This window comes from Entelurus aequoreus, linkage group LG12 (genome assembly GCF_033978785.1).
Source record: "Entelurus aequoreus isolate RoL-2023_Sb linkage group LG12, RoL_Eaeq_v1.1, whole genome shotgun sequence".
NCBI classification, from domain to species: Eukaryota; Metazoa; Chordata; class Actinopteri; order Syngnathiformes; family Syngnathidae; genus Entelurus; species Entelurus aequoreus.
In genome coordinates, this window is record NC_084742.1 from 1,657,536 (window position 1) to 1,679,694 (window position 22,159).

Consider the following 22,159-nt stretch of genomic DNA (forward strand, 5'->3'; position numbering starts at 1 on the left):
GCAGATAATTTTGTTTGTCTTAGCCCGCTAACAGCCAAGGACTTCAAGGACCTCAACGAAGATAAGACGACAGCATGCAGACGAAGCAGAGACAAGGCAATCACAAGGCCCCCCGCACATTCCGTCACGTATTGTGCGTACTGGAAGCTGCTTTGCATGAAATGTGTGGCCACTCCTTTTGGAGGCGGCCTCAGTGATGTAACCAGGGACCCCCCCCCCCCCCCCCCCCAAATAAATAGAGGAGCACGTGGGACTGTTAGCTCAGAGCGTGGTTGGAGATTGTAAATGAGCGTCCAATCCCAAACGTCTCTCCTCATTGAGCCAAATTGAACTCTGTCTCTGCATGATTCCTTGCTTCTAATAATAATAATAATACCTGGGATTTATATAGCGCTTTTCTAAATACCCAAAGTCGCTTTACATGTGTGTGGGGGCGGGGGGGGGATTAAAACAACTTTATTAGGAAAAGAAAAAAAGAAAAAAAAGCATGATTCCTTGCTTCTAGTCTGTTTAATAAATGTCATCAGTGTTTGAACCTGACATGTACTTGAAATAAATGTACATGATTTGTCTCCATTGAGACAAGGATTAGTGATTAAGAAGTACTTATAATACTGCAGACTGCGGATAGACGTTAGCCGCGAGCTAGCTAGCCATGTCTTAAAGTGTTTCAGTGTTATGACTTCACCTTTATCGTTAGTTTTTTAGTACTTTTTAGAGGCGGTATAGTACCGAATATGATTCATTAGTATCGCGGTACTATACTAATACCGGTATATCGTACAACCCTATTTACAATACAACTAAAACAATTCTTATTAAACTGTATAATATCTTGGAAGAATCGTTTTGACCCCAAGAATCAAAATCAAATTGAATTCTTTTTTTTTTTTTTTTAATGTTTAAATATATATTTATATATATTATGTCGTTTTTTTCAAATTAAATTGTGATGTGTTGTAATATTTGCAACCCTAATCTAGAGAGTTACATGTGGCCGTGATACTGTACAGCAGGGGTGTCCAAAGTGCGGCCCGGGGGCCATTTGCGGCCCGCATCTAATTGTTTACCGGCCCGCCACACATTCTGCAAAAATTGCAAAATTTATAATATGGCAAAAATTTAAAAAAGTGGAATGCGGTGAAATCTGACAAGAAAAAGTTGCAATGTTGACACAAAGCTGCCATGCAGGCTGTTTTTTTTCTTTTGTCTTTGTTTATTTTTATTTTTTTTGCCATTGCTAAAAAAAAAAAGAAGACTAAAAATCTATGTTATAATGAATTATTACTTAAAAAATATCACTTTAAAATGTTTTATGTGGAAAAAATATTGCATATATTGTGTGGTTGCCATATAAAAACATCAAAGTTTTATTTGACAAAAGAGCATAAAACAAACAAAATAATAGTTCAAACGTAAAATGGACAGATATATTTGAAGTTGATCTCGTAATTTAAGTGTTAAAAGTTAAACAAAACTAATACAAATGTATCACTTTATGAGTGGGGGACCTTCTGGATCCCAAATATATTTAGTAGGATTTTATTTCACTTTTCACTGTGATTACTCAAAAATATTAAAGACTTAAAATCAATGGTGTCCTGCATTATTGATCTTTTAAGGCTCTAATTACTAAATACTGCATATTTCAGTTTTACTATAAAAAACTAAGTTGTCTTTTTGTTTTAACTTTATGTCAACCTCAAGTTGATATAGAGATTTACTGTAAGCGTTAAATTAAAAAAAATAATAATAATTTGACTTATTTTTAACAGTTTAATGACTGAGACCCTTTATAGTCCCCGGGAGCCCTAAAGGTTAAAAAAAAAATCCATATATTTTGTTAAGGTTTGAAAATGAAAAATATAAAAATGGCCCCCGCATGCTTAAATTTTGCCGTGTGCGGCCCTCAGTGGAAAAAGTTTGGACACCCCTGCTGTACAGGCTCTCCGCGTGGAATCTAAGCTTTTCTTCCAGTCACTCACCTACACAGAAACCGAGAAAATTGTTCTTGATTTTACATGATTTTGCAAAACGGATGAATTCATTCTCGAACAAGAACCGAGGGGTGGTCTTCTATGGGGGGGTGGGGGGTCAGTGTGTGAATGATAGGGTGTGCAGAACCTACATGTGCCTGTGCGGGGAGTACCCGGGGCTGCCGTGTCCGTTGGTGTCCAGGTGGTCCAGGGAGCCATTGAGGTCATCGTGGACGGACTGCAACAGGGTAGGGGGGCTGCCACTCAGCGTGCCGGGAGGGCTGATGCCCAGTAGCCCAGGCGGGCTGCCGCCGAGCAGCCCCGGCGGACTGCAGCCCATCAGTCCGGAGGGGTCGCCGCCCAGGAGGCCGTGGCAGCCGCCCATGTGTGCGCTGTTCATGAGGCCGGGACTACCCAGTAGAGGGAGGGTGGTCTCCGCCAGGGCGGCCTGCGGGACAAGACAAGTTAGAGACCTCGTCCCCTTGAAAACTTTACCTACGAAACCCCCCGACTGGGCATTAAAGTTATATGCCGCCATTAAATTTTTAGTTATTTTCGCCATGAGCCTGGCTGGCGTGTACACAATGAAGCCAAATCATTCATGACAGCCTGGATAAATATTCATGGCCATGCCCCTTCCCCTCTCGCACGCCGCGATCAATCTGAGGCGGACCAGGGGACAATGTCACCCAGGTGGCCGCCGTCTCTGCTCGGATTCTTACCTGGAGGCTGGCGTTTAGTGCTGAGCCGTAGCCCAGACTGGAGGGCAGGTTCTTGACGAGTGACGGGCTTCTGGAAGAGTTGAGGAGAAAGAGAGGGAACGTCAATAATGAGCTTGACAACAGGTGCTGGGACCACCTGTCCAAACTGTCCACATGCTCTTTATAAGGAAACTGCTGCACCTAATTCTGCGAGGGAGCTCAGTTCAAAACTTGACCGTTTTTGTAGCCGAGTATATATGTAAATAGTTGAAAATGTTCATATTTTTAAGGTTACCTAAAAAAAAGTGTTAAAAAGCACAATTTCTGCAATAATTTAGTTGAATTCGGAGGAAAAAAATACAGTAATTTCAGAATTTTTTTTACATATATTTTAAGGTTACTTTAAAAAGTGTTAAAAAGCGACATTTTCAAAATAATTTAGTAGGATTTGGTGCGTAAAGTATTTAGTATTTTTTGGAAATTTGACATAAGCTTAGGGTTACTTTAAAAAGTGTGGAAATTCGCAATTTCAGCGAGAATTTAATAGGTAAATGTGCAAAAAATATTCCGTAATTTGTGGAAATCTGACATATTTTTAGTGTTACTCTAAAAAGTGTTAAAAAGTGCACTTTCAGCAAGAATTTAGTAGGATTCTGTGCAAAAAATATTCAGTAAATTGTTGAAAATATTTAAAATATTTTAAATGTTTAGAGATACCTAAAAAAACGTTGAAAAGCACAACCTTTGTGATAATTTAGTAGTACTTTGTGGGTGATCTAAAAATAAGTGTTGAAAAGCACAATTTCTGCAATAATGTAGCTGGATTCCAAGAAAAAAATACAGTAATTTGAGGATTTTTTTAAAACATATGTTTTAGGGTTACTCTAAAAAGTGTTAAAAAGAGTCATTTTCCAAATAATTTAGTAGGATTCGGTGTGTAAAGTATTTAGTATTTTTTGGAAATTTGACATAAGCTTAGGGTTACTTTAAAAAGTGTGGAAATTCGCAATTTCAGCGAGAATTTAATAGGTAAATGTGCAAAAAATATTCCGTAATTTGTGGAAATCTGACATATTGTTAGTGTTACTCTAGAAAGTGTTAAAAAGTGCACTTTCAGCAAGAATTTAGTAGGATTCTGTGCAACAAATATTCAGTAAATTGCTAAAAATATTTAAAATATTTTAAATGTTTAGAGATACCTAAAAAAACGTTGAAAAGCACAACATTTGTGATAATTTAGTAGTACTTTGTGGGTGATCTAAAAATAAGTGTTGAAAAGCACAATTTCTGCAATAATGTAGCTGGATTCTAAGAAAAAAAATACAGTAATTTGAGGATTTTTTTTAAAACATATGTTTTAGGGTTACTCTAAAAAGTGTTAAAAAGAGTCATTTTCCAAATAATTTAGTAGGATTCGGTGCGTAAAGTATTTAGTATTTTTTGGAAATTTGACATAAGCTTAGGGTTACTTTAAAAAGTGTGGAAATTCGCAATTTCAGCGAGAATTTAATAGGTAAATGTGCAAAAAATATTTCGTAATTTGTGGAAATCTGACATATTTTGTAGTGTTACTCTAGAAAGTGCTAAGAATTGCAATTTCAGCAGGAATTTAGTAGGATTCCGTGCAAAAAGTATTCAGCAAATTGTTGAAATTGTATTCATTTTTAGGGTTACCTAAAAGAAAGTGTTAAAAAGCAAAAATGTTGTGATAATTTAGTTGTAATCTGTGGGTAACCTAAAAATAAGTGATGAAAAGCACAATTTCTGCACTAATTTAGCTGAATTTTGAGAAAAAAATTAAGTAATTTGAGGATTTTTTTAACATATACTTTAGGGTTATTTTAAAAAAAAGTGTTAAAAAGAGCCATTTTCAAAAGAATTTAGTAGAATTCAGTGCATAAAAGATTTAGTATTTTTGGAAATTTGACATAAGCTTTGGGTTACTATAAAAGGTGTGGAAATTTGCAATTTAATAGGTGAAGTGAAGTGAATTATATTTATAAAGTGCTTTTCTCTAGTGACTCAAAGCGCTTTACATAGTGAAAGCCAATATCTAAGTTACATTTAAACACGTGTGGGTGGCACTGGGAGCAGGTGGGTAAAGTGTCTTGCCCAAGGACACAACGACAGTGACTAGGATGGCGGAAGCGGGAATCGAACCTGGAACCCTCAAGTTGCGAGGGAGCTCAGTTCAAAACTTGACCGTTTTTGTAGCCGAGTACCAAAAACAGCAAAATTAGGATTTTTTTTTGTAGTACTTCCTTAAAAACAATAGTTTTTCATATATGATCTTTGACTAAAGATAGGTCCCCAAAAACAGCAGAGCTCTATGAAAATATGGAAAAGCTGCTGATGGTGTGTTTGACTGAAAAGCAGCCAGAAGGAGATACCGTAGAACACACTACAAAATATGAAATCTAAGTAACATTAACTATCTCAAATAAGGGTGATATTTGCTTATTTTCTGTCTGATAAGATAATTCTTCTCACTAAGCAGATTTTATGTTAGAGTGTTTTACTTGTTTTAAGTGTTTTGGTCCTAAATGATGTCATTAAGATATTACAGCTTGTTGCTGAGATTTGATGAGCTATATTGAGTAAAACATGCTTGAATCTAGAATATCAACTGTTGCAAAGCTGTGTCATCAACACTCACAAGTATAAAACTACTTTTTTAAAGTAATAATTTCTTATTTCAAGCATGAACAAAAAAATCATGACTTTGACACGATTGTGTCTCATAATTAAAACAGATGACAGCCAAATGGACTTGGCTGGTTTATTTTCAATGAAACAATAGAAAATAGGCACTCATATAGTAGTACAGTTGGCACAGTACAGTAAACTGACAGTTAATATTTAAACATTTAACATGTGACATTTGTAACAATTTTGAACAGAAATAGTTCGTGCACATTCAGATAAATTCTTACAAATTACAATTTTGGCCGGGGGCCGGGCTGTATATATGCACACTAATTGACTGGAGGAGCACGCACTTGACGCGATGATGTCATGTTATCCATGGAAAAATGCATTTTTAGACAATATGATTTGGCTGAGAGAACAATAAATTAGTTTTTAGTATAAGTTTGCTGGTTGTGTCAAGATAATGGCACTAGCATTTACTTCATTTAAGAATATTTTTCAACATATTGAGCAAAAAGGTCTCTTTTTTTTTTTTTCTACCAAGAAAAGTGCACTTGTTATTAGTGAGAATATACTTATTTTAAGGTATTTTTGGGTTCATTGAAGTTAGCTAATTTGACTTGTTTTGGAAAGTCTTGACAAGCCAAATGTTCTTCTTCTATTGGCAGATCATTTTGCTTAGTTCAAATAAAATACCCCAAATTTTCATTTGTTTTTTTCTTGTTTTTGAACACTGACTTTGTGCAGTGCAGTGATTTTCAACCACTGTGCCGCGTGAGATATTGTTTGGTGTGCCGTGGAAATTATGCAACTTCACCTAATTGGTCCAAAAAATATTTGTTGCAAATCAATCATCCTAATAATGTGCTGTTGTGTAGTGCCTGTGCTGTGTAGAGCTTGGCAGGGTCATCTTGTAATACTCCATATCAATAGGTGGCAGCAGGTAGTTCATTGCTTTGTAGAAGTCGGAACGCGTCGAGGAGGGTTTGTCGTGATCCCAACATGCAGAGCACAGCGGTAGACAGCGTGCAGGTAAAAAGGTATGTAACGCTTAAACCAAAAATGAACAAAAGGCAAACCCGCTAGGAAAACGCACTGAAGCATAGGGATGGTGATGTAAAACAAAAGTACAACTGAACTGGCTACAAAGTCAACAAAAACAGAATGCTGGACGACAGCAAAAACTTACAGCGTGTGACATGACAATCAACAATGTCCCCACAAAGGAGGATAGCGTACGCACAATTTCAATAGTCTTGATTGCGAAAACAAAGCAGGTGTGGAGAATAGCGCTCAAAGGAAGGCGTGAAGCTGCTACAGGAGAACGCCAACAAAACAGGAAGGGTCACCAAAATAATAGCGCAAGACAGGAACTAAAAGCACTACACACAGGAAACAACAACAAACGCAAAATAAGGCACGACAACCTGGTGGAGTTTCATTGTTTAACTTTTTCTGCTGGTGGTATGAAAAAAATGTGCCTTGGCTCCAAAAAGGTTGAAAAACGCTGCCGTAGAAGACCACGTTCCTACATAAACACTGTACATTTTTAGTTGTTTGTACTAAATTATATTGTATTGTAAGTTCACACACTATTTCTTATCCTAAAGTTTTTTTAAAAGGCATGTTTACTTGTTAAAAGTGGGCTGTTTTGGGGGCCAATCACTGATTAAACTGATTTGGATTAATTTCAATAGACAATGTTGATTTGAGATACAAGTGTTTTGAGTTATGAGCTCAATAAGGTACTACTGTATGTACAATTATATATCCAAAAAAATGTTTCAGTGAAAAATTGGCCCTAACAAATGTGCAATATATATTTCAACATATTTCATCCATGAATTGGGGGCGGGGCATAATATCAGCACATGCATTTATTTTTTATTTTTTTTTACCCTAATTTATTTTATTTTCAATATGTATATATTTATTGAATCACCATAGTGTGCTTATTAGTAAATTGGCATAAATAAAAAAGGTAATTGTATTTGATGTATTTGCTAATTCTATGCTAAAAACTCACACCTGTTATTTTCAGTCCTTTTACTCAAATGAGTCATCTTGTACAAAAATGTTTTAAAAAATGGACACATTTCAGAAATGTCCACAAATTTTGAGTCCGTATTTTTCCGAGTATAAGTCGAACCGGAGTATAAGTCGCACCTGCCGGAAATGCATAATAAAGAAGGAAAAAAACATATATAAGTCGCCAAACTATGAAAAAAACTGCGACTTATAGTCCGAAAAATACGATAGTTTAATATTTATATTATCAAATTCAGATTTTTTTTTTTTTTTTTTTTTTTTAATCTTAGAGTTAAAACAAGAGTAGTTGTTGTGAATCTTTGGGCACTGAGCGATTCGATCCGATTCCTGGAGTGACGATTGGATTCTGAATCGATTCAGGATTCAAACCGATTTCTGGCAATGTAAAAGTTGGAATAATAATTGTAATGAAACTTTTTTAAAACAGGTTAGAAAAAGCTCCTTCTGGTTGTGTGGAGATGGCCTGAAAACGTCTTTTTAAAAATGGAGTCTTATAAAGTAATAATAATTAGAGATGTCCGATATATCGGCCGATAAATGCTTTAAAATGTAATATCGTAAATTATCGGTATCGGTTTTTTTTTTATTATCGGTATCGTTTTTTTTTTTTGTTTGTTTTTTTTTAAATTAAATTAAATCAACATAAACACAAGATACACTTACAATTAGTACACTAACCCAAAAAACCTCCCTGCCCCATTTACACTCATTCACACAAAAGGGTTGTTTCTTTCTGTTATTAATATTCTGCTTCCTACATTATATATCAATATATATCAATACAGTCTGCAAGGGATACAGTCCGTAAGCACACGCTGCTGGTCCACTAATAGTAATAACTTTTAACACTTAATTTTACTCATTTTCATTAATTACTAGTTTCTATGTAACTGTTTTTATATTGTTTTACTTTCTTTTTTAATTCAAGAAAATGTTTTTAATTTATTTATCTTATTTTATTTGATTAATTAAAAAAAAAAAGGACCTTATCTTCACCATACCTGGTTGTCCAAATGAGGCATAATAATGTGTTGATTCCACGACTGTATATATAGCGGTATCAGTAATTAAGAGTTGGACAATATCGGAATATCGGCAAAAAGCCATTATCGGACATCCCTAATAATAATAATAATTATATTATTATATAATATATTATTTAGATTCGGAATGAATAAGAATCGACTATTTTGTGCACCCCAACTGATTTGGTGCATTGGCTGCTCCTTAGTGGCCCCCAGAACAATTGAGTTGACTCGTCCTACTTTAGCAGCAAAAATCAGACCAAAAATGTCCTTTTTTCTTCGTACCCTGTGATTTTCTGCGACCGGCGTTTCTGGTACTCCACCTCGTCCACCGTCCACACGGCGCCTTTCACGTTCTCCACGCGCACAAAGCACTTGTGCAGGCTGAGGTTGTGGCGCACGGCGTTCTGCGGCGTGAGAGAGAGAGAGAGAGAGAGAGAGACGGACAGGTCAGAGGAAGCACATTCAGGCACCCTTGATTTAATTAGCTAAAAAAAAAATTAAAAAAAAACCCTCTTCCAAGTCCGGCACGCACAGTACGTATCAATCAAGAGTATGGCGACTAAAAGTGAAGTGAAGTGAATGTGAATTATATTTATATAGCGCTTTTTCTCTAGTGACTCAAAGCGCTTTACATAGTGAAACCCAATATCTAAGTTACATTTAAACCAGTGTGGGTGGCACTGGGAGCAGGTGGGTAAAGTGTCTTGCCCAAGGACACAACGGCAGGGACTAGGATGGCGGAAGCGGGGATCGAACCGGAACCCTCAAGTTGCTGGCACGGCCGCTCTACCAACCGAGCTATACCGCTAATCAGCGGTAATCAGCATGGCGAATGGCTTATAATGCTGAAGGTCCTGATAATGGCGACTCTGCCCTTAATGGACACATCGTTTGAAATATGGAACACCACGGAGGTGTCACTGCGTGTGTGTGCTTGTATTTCTACCCTTCTTGAGACATCAACAAGGAAAAGCAGCTTCCATATGAGGAGGTGTGAACAAGTTAGGACATATGTAATAACAAGTGTGTGTAAGAAATTGAAATGCGTCCCCTTTGGACAAAATTAATAAAATATGTATATGGAGACATACTGTAATAACTTGAAGTAAATAATGAAGTTTAAAAACCAATTACAAAAAAAATTAAAAATTAAAAAATAACTAAAAGCTTACCTTTTTTTATATTTGCATAGTTTTGTACATATTATTAATGTTGTAAATACACGTATTTATATATCTAGAAAGGGTGGTCCTAAAGAGGTAGGCATTTTTCGGAGGTCTCAAGAAGGTAACAAATACAAGAATGTGTGTGTGTGTGTGTGTGTGTGTGTGTGTGTGTTCATATAAACTGTACTGTATGTATTTATGTATACATTTTGTGTATGTTAATTTTCTACTTATTATGTACATATATTTGTATATGTAGTACATGTTTTGTACATTTATACAATAATGTAAACTGAATGAAAATAGGTTGAGAAATTAGAAAAATGTGATTTATTTTCAATTTAGAAGTGTTACCTTCATTGAGTACTTTGCTGTCCTTAAAAATGGCCAACTCACAGAACTTATTACTATGTGTGTGTACGGTCAAATCTACCTAGCAACAGCAATAGGTCCTCACAACTACAGAAGTAAAATTTTACAACAAGTAGGCAAGACATGTATGTGTGTGTGTGTGTGTGTGTGTGTGTGTGCGTGTGTGTGTGTGTGTGTGTGTGTGTGTGTGTGTGTGTGTGTGTGTGTGTGTACTTGTATTTCTACCCTTCTTGAGACATCAACAAAGAAATGTAGCTTCCATATGAGGAGGTGTGAACAAGTTAGGACATAAATCATGGTCCCAATACAGAAAACAATTGCATCTAATAGAGAATGTCTCATTTGCACCCCCTGGTGGTGAAATCTATCAAAAACTAGGGTGGTCCCCAAAAAGGAGGGGATTTTTCAAATTGACGGTGTGCCGGTTTTTAAAAGGTCCCCCTCTGGTCAACATGTGAAATAACAAGTGTGTGCAAAAATTTGAAGTGCTCCCCGTCTGGTCAACATATGAAATAACAAGTGTGTGCAAAAATTTGAAGTGCTCCCCGTCTGGTCAACATATGAAATAACAAGTGTGTGCAAAAATTTGAAGTGCTCCCCGTCTGGTCAACATATGTAATAACAAGTGTGTGCAAAAATTTGAAGTGCTCCCCGTCTGGTCAACATATGTAATAACAAGTGTGTGTAAGAAATTGAAATGCGCCCCTTTGGACAAAATTCATAAAAATAATAAAATGCACATGCATATGGAGACATACTGTAATAAGTTGAAGTAAATAATGAAGATTAAAAAGCAATTACACTTTTTTTTTTATGTAAATAACTAAAAGCTTACCTTTTTTTTATATTTGCATAGTTTGTATATATCATTTAATGTTGTAAGTACACATATTTATACATCTATAACGGGTGTTCCTAAAGAGGTAGGCATTTTTCAGACGTCTCAAGAAGGTAGCAAATACAAGAATGTGTGTGTGTGAGTGGTGTGTGTGTGTGTGTGTGTGTGTGTGTGTGTGTGTGTGTGTGTGTGTGTGTGTGTGTGTTGTGTGTGTGTGTGTTTCATCTCACATCATCTTTTTTTTTTTTTTACTATCTACGCCGTATTTGATTTAATTACAAACTATACGACCGTGCATTAAATAATACACTTTAATATCTCGTTGTGTACTGCTCATTCTCCAAGAAGAGGATTCAGGATATATATATATACGTATATATATATATATATATATATATATATATATATATATATATATATATATATATATATATATATATATATATATATATATATATAAATGAGGGGAAAAATCCTCATAAGCAGATCTCGCATCTGACCTGAAAATCCCTGGATTTGATTGATCTTAATGCCCATGGCTGTGAATATGATAATTTTAATATTAATGAGCAAATGAGCAGTTTTATTATGCATGCTATATAGTTAGAACTAATAAGCTTCTGCATGGAGAAGAAAAGAGGGATGTGGTGGTGGAGGGGCGGAGGGGGGGGTGCAGCAAGGGAGGCAGATATTAAACCACCTTTCCCTTTTTTCCCCCCACCCCCTCCAAACAAATTCTCCACATTAATCAAAGCGCTGGCCGTCACGTTAGCGCTTCGACGTATGACCCCGTCGTAGATAACGCGCCTAAAAAAAAGAGATAATCATTCATTAAAAAAAAAAAAAAGATGTTGTAATGTGACAGATAGAGAAGCTTTGACAAGCGGAAATGGCTTCTTTATACAAACTAGGAACCCTCGTTTGGGTTTTTTTTGTTGGCGGAGGCAGGACAATGAAGTTGGAGCCTTTTGTGCGCCCGTATAAAGACTTCCTCCGCCGTGACAGGCCGACTCTTGCTTGTGTGTTTGCGAGCATCTTTGACCTCCCCCCACGCCCCCCCACCCCGGCCTGACTGCTTGACGGCCATCTTTCTTCCTAATTAATCAATGATATGCAAGGGGAGGCTCGAGGAGCGAGGAGGGGGAGGCGGTTTGTCTCGCCCAACAAAAGGTGCTGATGATGGAGTGGCTGCTGTATAATTACAGCCACGCTATTCATTTCTGTGCCGTTTCTTCGTAAAACAAAAAAAAGGAGGGGTGGGGTGGTAAAATGCGTTTTCAAACCTTCCAAGTGGCGGCGTTGCGTCTGAAGTAGGCGAACGTGCGCGTGAACCAGCTGTAGATTTCATTAAGCGTTAACTGCATGTCGGAAGAGTCCATGATAGCCTGGAATGAGATGACATCAAATAATGCTTTACTAACCACACACACACACACACACACACGCACGCACACACGCACACGCACGCACGCACGCACACACACACGGACACACACACACACACGGACACACACACACACACGCACACACACACACGGACAGAGAGCTGCCACGATTCATGCTGCAATTAATTTGAATCTAATCAGGCAAAGTTAATTTATTTCCCACTCACCTGTCTTATGAGGGTTGCATAAGTAAACGGCGGCCTGACATCCGCGTTCTTATAAAACTCGTAGTTTGGGGCGATCTCTGGAAAAATAAATACTGTGTCACCACCTGAAATAATTGGTAAATTTTTATTCCTCCAGGTATTGGACTCAGTCAAGGTTTCATCACATTAAAAAACAAGGGAGGGGGGTTAGAGAGAGAGAGAGGGGGGGGGGAGGGGTTGGGGTGGGGTACATCAAATCAGCATTTTCCATGTCTAACAAAATACATTTTTAATTAATGTCTCTCGCGAGAGGTCTTAAACACTAATAAATCCATAAAATGAGATCCGTGCAGTTCGTTAGGCCCGCGCTGAATAATTGATGACACCGGGCGCTAAACACAGCCGGTAAATATAAACATCAAAGGCGGAGCATTTTAAAAAAATGCAAAAAGTCATACGTGCAATATGTCCTGCTGCAATAAATATGATATTTACTTGGCTGTTATTTGAACTTCATTAACACTGCTGTAATATTCATGTGCAGTTCCGTCTCTATTTACATATAGAGTGATTAAACTCAGCGTGTGTGTGTGCGTGCGTGTGTGTGTGTGTGTGTGTGTGTGTGTGTGTGTGTGTGTGTGTTATTAAAGCGCAGGCGCTTGGCTAAAGTGTGCGCTGCGTAGTTGGTCTTACCCGACGACAGCGGCATGGAGTATTTGTCCGTGTGACGTCGCCGCATGGCTCCCATGCTGGGCACGTTGGCCCCATGCTGGGCACGTTGGCTCCGCCCAGCACCGACGGGACCTGGGGCATGGCCAGCCATGGGGTGACGGGCGCCGTAGGGGTGGTGGGCGTTTGCGGTAAGTTAGGCGGGGACGCGTAGGGCAGTTCTTGGACATGGTGACGCTGGACACCAGTTGAGCTGCAAGGGGAAGACATTATTGTTCTTTAGTGCTGCAGAAGCATGAATAAAGAATGTCCATTTATTAAAGATTTTGTGCAAAATGTCTGGAAATGTGACATGTTTTTAGAAAGTGCTAAAAAATGCGCTATTTAGTAGGATTCTGTGCAAAAAAATATGCAGTGAATTGTTGAAAATTTATATTTGTAAGGTTACCTAAAAAAAGTGTTAAAAAGCAAAGCATTTGTGATAATTTCGTTGTAAACTGTGGGTGACCTGAAATTAGGCGTTAAAAAGCACAATTTTCGCACTAATTTAGCTGGATTCTGTGAAAAAAATACAGTAATTTAAGTTTTTTTTTTTAAATATATAGTTTAGGGTTACTCTAAAAAGTGGTAAAAAGCGTCATTTTCAAAATAATTAGTAGGATTCAGTGCATAAAATATTTAGTATTTTTTGGAAAATTTGACATAAGCTTAGGGTTACTTTAAAAAGTGTGGAAATTCGCAATTCAAGCGAGAATTGAATAGGTAAATGTGCAAAAAATATTCCGTAATTTGTGGAACCTGACATATTTTTTAGTGTTACTCTAAAAAGTGCTAAAGAACTTAGTAGGATTCTGTGCAAAAAATATTCAGGAAATTGTTAAAATATTTAAAATGTTTAGAGATACCTAAAAAAAAGTGTTAAAAAGCACAATTCGGCAAAAATTTAGCTGGATTCTGGAAAAAATACAGTAATTTCAGAATTTTTTCAAACATTTATTTTAAGGGTACTCTAAAAAGTGGTAAAAAGCACCATTTTAGTAGGATTCGGTGTGTAAAGTATTTAGTATATTTTGGAAATTTGACATAGGCTTAGGGTTACTTTAAAATTGTTGAAATTTGCAATTTAAGCGAGAATTTAAAAGGTAAATGTGCAAACAATATTCCGTAATATGTGGAAATCTGGCATATTTTTATTGTTACTCTAGAAAGTGTTAAAAAGTGCAATTTCAGGCAAGAAATTAGTAGGATTCTGTGCAAAAAATATTTAGTAAATTGTTAAAAAATTTAAAATATTAGAGATACCTTAAAAAAACGTTAAAAAAGCACAACATTTGTGATAATTTAGTAGTACTTTGCACATAAATTTACTTATTGGTCGGTAAGCACAACCAGAATTATTCGTACATTAGGCGCACCGGGTTATAAGGTGCACTGTCGATTTTTGAGAAAATGAAAGGATTTTAAGTGCGCCTTGTAGTTCAAATTTTCAATAAATGTGTGCACTTTTTGCACAAATCCCTCCTAAATTCATGTGAGAATGGTGCTTTTTAAAATTGTGCATTAGATGGGATCGGACAGAATATCTCAATGAATCCTCAATTTCGGCGCCTTTTGGCCATCTTGCTTCATTAAAGTTAATTGGCAACACTAATTGGCCTTAGTGTATGATGTGAGTGTGAATGTTGTCTGGCCTGCGATGAGGTGGCGACTTGTCCAGGGTGTACCCCGCCTTCCGCTCGATTGTAGCTGAGATAGGCTCCAGCGACCCCCCGCGACACCAAAGGGACAAGCGGTAGAAAATGGATGGATGGATGGGTTTTTCTAGGCTGAACTTGCACACGCATGGACAGTAATGTATGGAAGCCGTTGCAACACTAAAAAAGTGTGAAAATTGGCAATTTCAGCAAGAATTTAATAGGTAAATGTGCCAAAATATTCAGTAATTTGTGGAAATTTTATGAAAAAAAACTGTTAAAAGAACATTTTTGCTAGAATTTACTCGGATTCTGTGTAAATAAATGCAGTAATTTGTGGAACTTTATGAAAAAAAGTGCTGAAAGAAAATGTTTGCTAGAATTTACTCGGATTCTGTGTAAATAAATGCAGTCATTTGTGGAAATTGATATATTTTTAAGGTTACTTGGAAAAAAAGTAAAAATTTTGCATTTATTTAGTAGAATCCTGTGCAAAAAAATAGCAGTAATTGAGGAAATCTTACATATTTTAGGTTATTAAAAGAAGTGTTAAAAAGTGCCTTTTGACTGTAATTTAGTTTGATTTAATACAAATAATATATTCTGATATTTGTGAAATTTGAGATATGTTTAGGTATTTGAAAAGTGCCATTTTGACTTTTATTGCAAAAAATATGGATTTTTTTGGTGGGAATTCAAAATATTTTAGGTAACATAAAAATGCAATTAAAAAAAAAGAAAAAAATAATTTACACATTTTTAAGGGTACCTAAAGTGAGATTTTTACAATAATTTAGGAAGATTTCATACATTCGTGAATTAGTAATGTGAGAATGACATAAAAAAAAATTCATTTTCAACAAATGTGTGCACTTTTTGCACAAAATACTTTTTAAAATTGTGCATTAGATGTGTCTGTTGAGTAGAAGTAGTAGAATCTTTCAATGAACCCTCAATTATTAGCCTTGGCCATCTTGCTTCGTTAAAGTCGCCATAAGGAATGTCTGCTTTTTGTTTTTTGCTCCTTGGGACCCCCTAAAGAATAATAAACAATTGTTTTGTAGACCGGCACACGCATGGACAGTAATGTATGGAAGCCGCTGCCAACACAAAATAAAGTGTGGAAATTGGCATTTCAGCAAGAATTTAATAAGTAAATGTACAAAAATATTCAGTAATTTGTGGAAATTTAATGAAAAAAGTGTTAAAAGAAAATTTTTGCTAGAATTTACTCGGATTCTGTGTAAATAACTGCAGTAATGTGTGGAAATTTAATGAATACAAGTGTTGAAAGAAAATGTTTGCTAGAATTTACTCGGATTCTGTGTAAATAAATGCAGTCATTTGTGGAAATTTGATATATTTTTAAGGTTACTTGGAAAAAAAAAGTACAAATTTTGCATTTTTTTAGTAGAATCCTGTGCAAAAAAAATAGCAGTAATTTGAGGAAATCTACATATTTTTAGGTTATAAAAGAAGTGTTAAAAGTTGCCTTTTGACTGCAATTTAGTTTTGATTTAATACAATAAATATTCAGATATTTGTGGAAATTAGAGCTATTTTTAGATGATTTGAAAAGTGTCATTTTGACTTGATTTTATTGCAAAAAAATATGCATTTTTTTTGGTGTGAATTCAAAAATATTTTAGGTAACATAAAAATGCAATAAAAAAAGAAGCTTACGATGTGAAATTTTACACATTTTTAGGGGTACCTAAAGTGAGATTTTTACAAGAATTTAAGAAGATTTCGTACATACAATTATGTGAATTAGAAATGCGAGAATGACATAAAAATTAGTTGTTTTTTTTAAATACATCACATTTACAACTAATGTGTGCACTTTTTGCACAAAAAACTTTTTTAAATTGTGCATTAGATGGGTCTGTTGAAGTAGAAGTAGTAGAATCTTTCAATGAACCCTCAATTATTAGCCTTTGGCCATCTTGCTTCGTTAAAGTCGCCATAAGGAATGTCTGCTTTTTGTTTTTTGCTCCTTGGGACCCCCTACAGAATAATAAACAATTGTTTTGTAGACTGGCACAAGCATGGACAGTAATGTATGGAAGCCGTTGCCAACACAAAAAAAGTGTGGAAATTGGCAATTTCAGCAAGAATTTAATAGGTAAATGTGCAAAAAATATTCAGTAATTTGTGGAAATTTTATGAAAACAACTGTTAAAAGAACATTTTTGCTAGAATTTACTCGGATTCTGTGTAAATAAATTCAGTAATTTGTGTAAATTTGATATATTTTTAAGGTTACTTGGAAAAAAAAGTAAAAATTTTGCATTTATTTAGTAGAATCTGTGCAAAAAAATAGCAGTAATTTGAGGAAATCTTACATATTTTTAGGTTATTAAAAAAAGTGTTAAAAAGTGCCTTCCGACTGCAATTTACTGGTAGTTTGATTTAATACAATAAATATTCAGATATTTGTGGAAATTAGAGCTATTTTTAGGTTATTTGACAAGTGTCATTTTGACTTGATTTTATTGCAAAAATTATGGATTTTTTTGGTGGGAATTCAAAATATTTTAGGTAACATAAAAATGCATTAAAAAAAATAATTTTACACATTTTTAGGGGTACCTAAAGTGAGATTTTTACAATAATTTAGGAATATTTCATACATTCGTGAATTAGTAATGTGAGAATGACATTAAAAAAATTCATTTTCAACAAACATGTGCACTTTTTGCACAAAATACTTTTTAAAATTGTGCATTAGATGGGTCTGTTGAAGTAGAAGTAGTAGAATCTTTCAATGAATCCTCAATTATTAGCCTTTGGCCATCTTGCTTCGTTAAAGTCGCCATAAGGAATGTCTGCTTTTTGTTTTTTGCTCCTTGGGACCCCCTAAAGAATAATAAACAATTGTTTTGTAGACTGGCACACGCATGGACAATGATGTATGGAAGCCGTTGCCAACACAAATAAAGTGTGGAAATTGGCAATTTCAGCAAGAATTTAATAAGTAAATGTACAAAAAATATTCAGTAATTTGTGGAAATTTAATGAAAAAAACTGTTAAAAGAACATTTTTGCTAGAATTTACTCGGATTCTGTGTAAATAACTGCAGTAATTTGTGGAAATTTAATGAATACAAGTGTTGAAAGAAAATGTTTGCTAGAATTTACTCGGGTTCTGTGTAAATAAATGCAGAAATTTGTGGAAATTTGATATATTTTTAAGGTTACTTGGGAAAAAAAAAGTACAAATTTTGCATTTATTTAGTAGAATCCTGTGCAAAAAAATAGCAGTAATTTGAGGAAATCTTACATATTTTTAGGTTATTAAAAGAAGTGTTAAAAAGTGCCTTTCGACTGCAATTTAGTTTGATTTAATACAATAAATATTCAGATACTTGTGGAAATTAGAGCTATTTTTAGATTATCATTTTGACTTGATTTTATTGCAAAAAATATGCATTTTTTTTTGGTGTGAATTCAAAAATATTTTAGGTAACATAAAAAAGCAATAAAAAAAAAAGAAGCTTACGATGTTGAAATTTTACAAATTTTTAGGGGTACCTAAAGTGAGATTTTTACAAGAATTTAAGAAGATTTCGTACATACAATTATGTGAATTAGAAATGCGAGAATGACATAAAAATTAGTTGTTTTTTTTAAATACACCACATTTTCAACAAATGTGTGCACTTTTTGCACAAAAAACGTTTTAAAATTGTGCATTAGATGTGTCTGTTGAAGTAGAAGTAGTAGAATCTTTCAATGAATCCTCAATTATTAGCCTTTGGCCATCTTGCTTCGTTAAAGTCGCCATAAGGAATGTCTGCTTTTTGTTTTTTGCTCCTTGGGAAAGAATAATAAACAATTGTTTTCTAGACTGAACTTGGCACACGCATGGACAGTAATGTATGGAAGCCGCTGCCAACACAAAATAAAAGGTGTCCTGGCTGGTCCACTGGTTAAAGATCGGAAAGATAAGTTATGAAGGGTTGGCATAGCAACAAAATCGACAACTAGTTTTGGCGCCGTCGTTTTAAGGTCAAGTGGTTCCATAATGTTGCAATATTTGGGCCCTTGTTACTACCTTGACGTCTCCTTAACTTCTGCGCTGTTTTCCGCACCTCATTACAGCCAAGACGGCTCGTAATTATCGTCTAAAAGGCCGCCGACATCCACCCCGATGATTTCAAAGTCGACATTTTTATCCTATTTATCAACGCACCAGCCTCCGAGTGCAACCCGCTTGTCGACTCGCAATTAAGGCAATTTGGTCGGAATATGTAACGATGTCATTAGCATTCGCCGGCTCAAATTAGCGGCGCGTCTGAAAGGTCAGTTGGGCGTTTTTCCAGTCGGCTGGAGATTGGCAGGACAGAAAAGTGGAGGAAAAGATGTAGAATTAGCGCGGTGAGCGGCCGCCTGCTTGCCAGGGACTGACATATGAAGTAACTGCGTGTCACTCGGCCTCAGTGTCAGGAAGTTTGGGCCACTGCGAGGAAGTGGCGCTCACTTTGGCGGCATGCAGCGCCAAGGAGGGAGGCGGTGATAAACGGAGAGATAAAGGGAGATGTGGCGCCGATAGCGCGCAGGCTGATCGTGGGCTAATCTCGAACAGCGTGCTCTAATTAGAAATGCTATGATACAATTTGGCGCTGGTAATTAGCGGAGATGGGCTGGCTCCTTTCCACCGTTCCCTGCTAGGGGAAACACACAGCTGTGCTGGGGAGGGGTGTGCGCGGGGAGGAGAGGACACATGGTGCGGCGCGTGATGACTCAGCAACTTTCATTTAGTAGCAAAGCCGACAGAAAAAGTTACTGGCTTTTTTACGACTGTTATAGTTTCCTGTTGCATTGCTGCTATTATTATTCTGAACTGGATAAGCAAGAGAAAATGTCTGATTTCAGCTTTTTTATTTTATAATATTATTTATTAATATTATAATGTACATATTATTTATATTTATTATTTATGTATATTTATTTGTTTCTGTAATTTATTTAATTTCAATATATTTATGTATTTTTTAAATTTATTATTTAATTATATCTAAATAAAAGTGGCATTTAATATTGTAACATTTATATATGAAAAATTACACTTTTTTTTTTTTACATTTCCACAAATTAATTTGACTTTACTTTTATACAATTTTTATGTAAATGTCACTTAAGCAAGATTTGCAATATACAGTAAAAAAAAGAATATATATATATATATATATATATATATATATATATATATATATATATATATATATATATATATATATATATATATATATATATATATATATATATATATATATATATATATATATATATATATATATATATATATATATATATATATATATATATATATATATATATATATATATATACATGTACATGTACATATATATATATATATATATATATTATATATACAGTATATATTATATATAATATACCTATAATATATATATATATATATACAAAAATGATTCCCGGGCGTGGCACCGCTGCTGCCCACTGCTCCCCTCACCTCCCAGGGGATGGGTCAAATGCAGAGGACAAATTTCACCACACCTTGTGTGTGTGTGACAATCATTGGTACTTTAACTTTAACTTTATATATATATATATATATATATATATATATATATATATATATATATATATATATATATATATATATATATATATATATATATATATATATATATATATATATATATATATATATATATATATATATATATATATATATATAAAATATACATATATATATATACAGTATATAAATATAATATATATATATATATATAATATAAATATATATATAAATATAAATATATATATAAAATATAAATATTTATATAAAATATACATATATATATACATTTACTATATATATATATATATATATATATATATATATATATATATATATATATATATATATATATATATATATATATATATATATATATATAAAGTGCAAAAGTTCTTTGATTTCAGGTGTTTTTTTCAGAATTTTTTATTCACATTTAATGGGAGGCAGAATTCAGAGTTTTTATCAGCTGTAATCATCAAAATGATTAAGAAACAAAAAAATACATCCTTTAAAGGTTTCGCTCAAGGTGAGGTAAACATTTTGAATACAAGAGTGTCACTTTTTCTATTACACTACTAACATAAATGTTTACAATATTAATAATGACCCGGAGATGCGTAAAAAGAGCTACATAGTTGTATTTTTTCGTGCTAAAAAATATTGTATACATTTGACATATTTTTAAATATATTTTATTTTATTTTAATAATTTTATATGAAAAATGACACTTTTTTTTAACCTGGAAAAGTGTAAAAAAAAAAAAAAAAGCAGGACTTTTGCAAAGATGTTGTTGTATTCTTTGGTCAAAAAAAAAAAATTCTTCAGAAATTTGGACATAATGTATTTTAAAATACATTTAGTATTTAAAAATATGCACCACCCCATTCAATGCGTGACCCATTCTCAGTACATCAATTAGCAATTAGCCACTCTTTCTTTCTTTCCTGTTTGTTTTGAGCGGCATTTTTTTTTGAAAGAGCGAGCGGAGAATCATGGCAATTTCTTCCTACTCCTTTTCGGAGATGTTGACTTGCGCTGGTGTGAAGTTCATGTCCTTCTATAAAACTTTTTGCAAACAAAAAAAAAGCAATGTTTTGGAATATAATAAAGCCACATTGGATTCTCCTTCAAAGACACTTTACTCTTTCTTTTTTTAAGATCCATTTGAGCAGCAATTGTAGTGTTTATATCAACATTCAGCTGTAATGTGTTGCTAAAATGACACTTGACTGCGCTCGCGACGCCATCAGCCCGCCAACAGGTTGTTTTCACCATTATATCCATCACAGAGAAATGACCCCCCCTTCCTCGCCATGGAATAGTTGCCCATTCCACGGTGGCTGTTTACAGTAGGAGCAATATGCACTCACTGGTTTGGGAGATGACTTGGGTTCGGAGGGCCGCATGTGCAAGTGGGCCATCATGGCCTGGAGACGCTCGCGCTCTTTCGAAAGCTGCGGGAAGGAGAAGAAGAGGCGAGTCAATTAACGGCGGCCGAAGCGAGCACGCCGCAGAGGTAAAAAAAAAACACACAAAATAGCATTTCATCTTTTTGTCAATAGTAGAATGTAGGTCAGCGAGGCCATAGACGAGGTGGGCAGCAGCTGCGGAGAGGTGAAGCGCGGGCGTGGGGCGGGCACTCGCCTCTACGCCGCGGCCGAGCATCAATCTACAAACCCTGTTTCCATATGAGTTGGGAAATGGTGTTAGATGTAAATATAAACAGAATACAATGATTTGCAAATCCTTTTCAAGCCATATTCAGTTGAATATGCTACAAAGACAACATATTTCATGTTCAAACTCATAAACTTTTTTTTTTTTTTTGCAAATAATCATTAACTTTAGAATTTGAT

General features: G+C 34.9%; 1 protein-coding gene across 1 annotated transcript in view; it reads right to left on the reverse strand.

The window, feature by feature from the left end:
* Window positions 1–2,124: 2,124 nt before the first annotated feature.
* Window positions 2,125–22,159, reverse strand: part of LOC133661331 (forkhead box protein P2-like) — a 309,673-nt gene continuing 289,638 nt past the window's right edge. Inside the window, 9 exon segments of the mRNA XM_062064460.1 lie at window positions 2,125–2,424; window positions 2,699–2,768; window positions 8,686–8,807; window positions 12,063–12,164; window positions 12,392–12,495; window positions 13,064–13,136; window positions 13,139–13,248; window positions 13,251–13,292; window positions 21,670–21,757. Of these exon segments, the coding sequence (XP_061920444.1) occupies window positions 2,125–2,424; window positions 2,699–2,768; window positions 8,686–8,807; window positions 12,063–12,164; window positions 12,392–12,495; window positions 13,064–13,136; window positions 13,139–13,248; window positions 13,251–13,292; window positions 21,670–21,757 (1,011 nt within the window).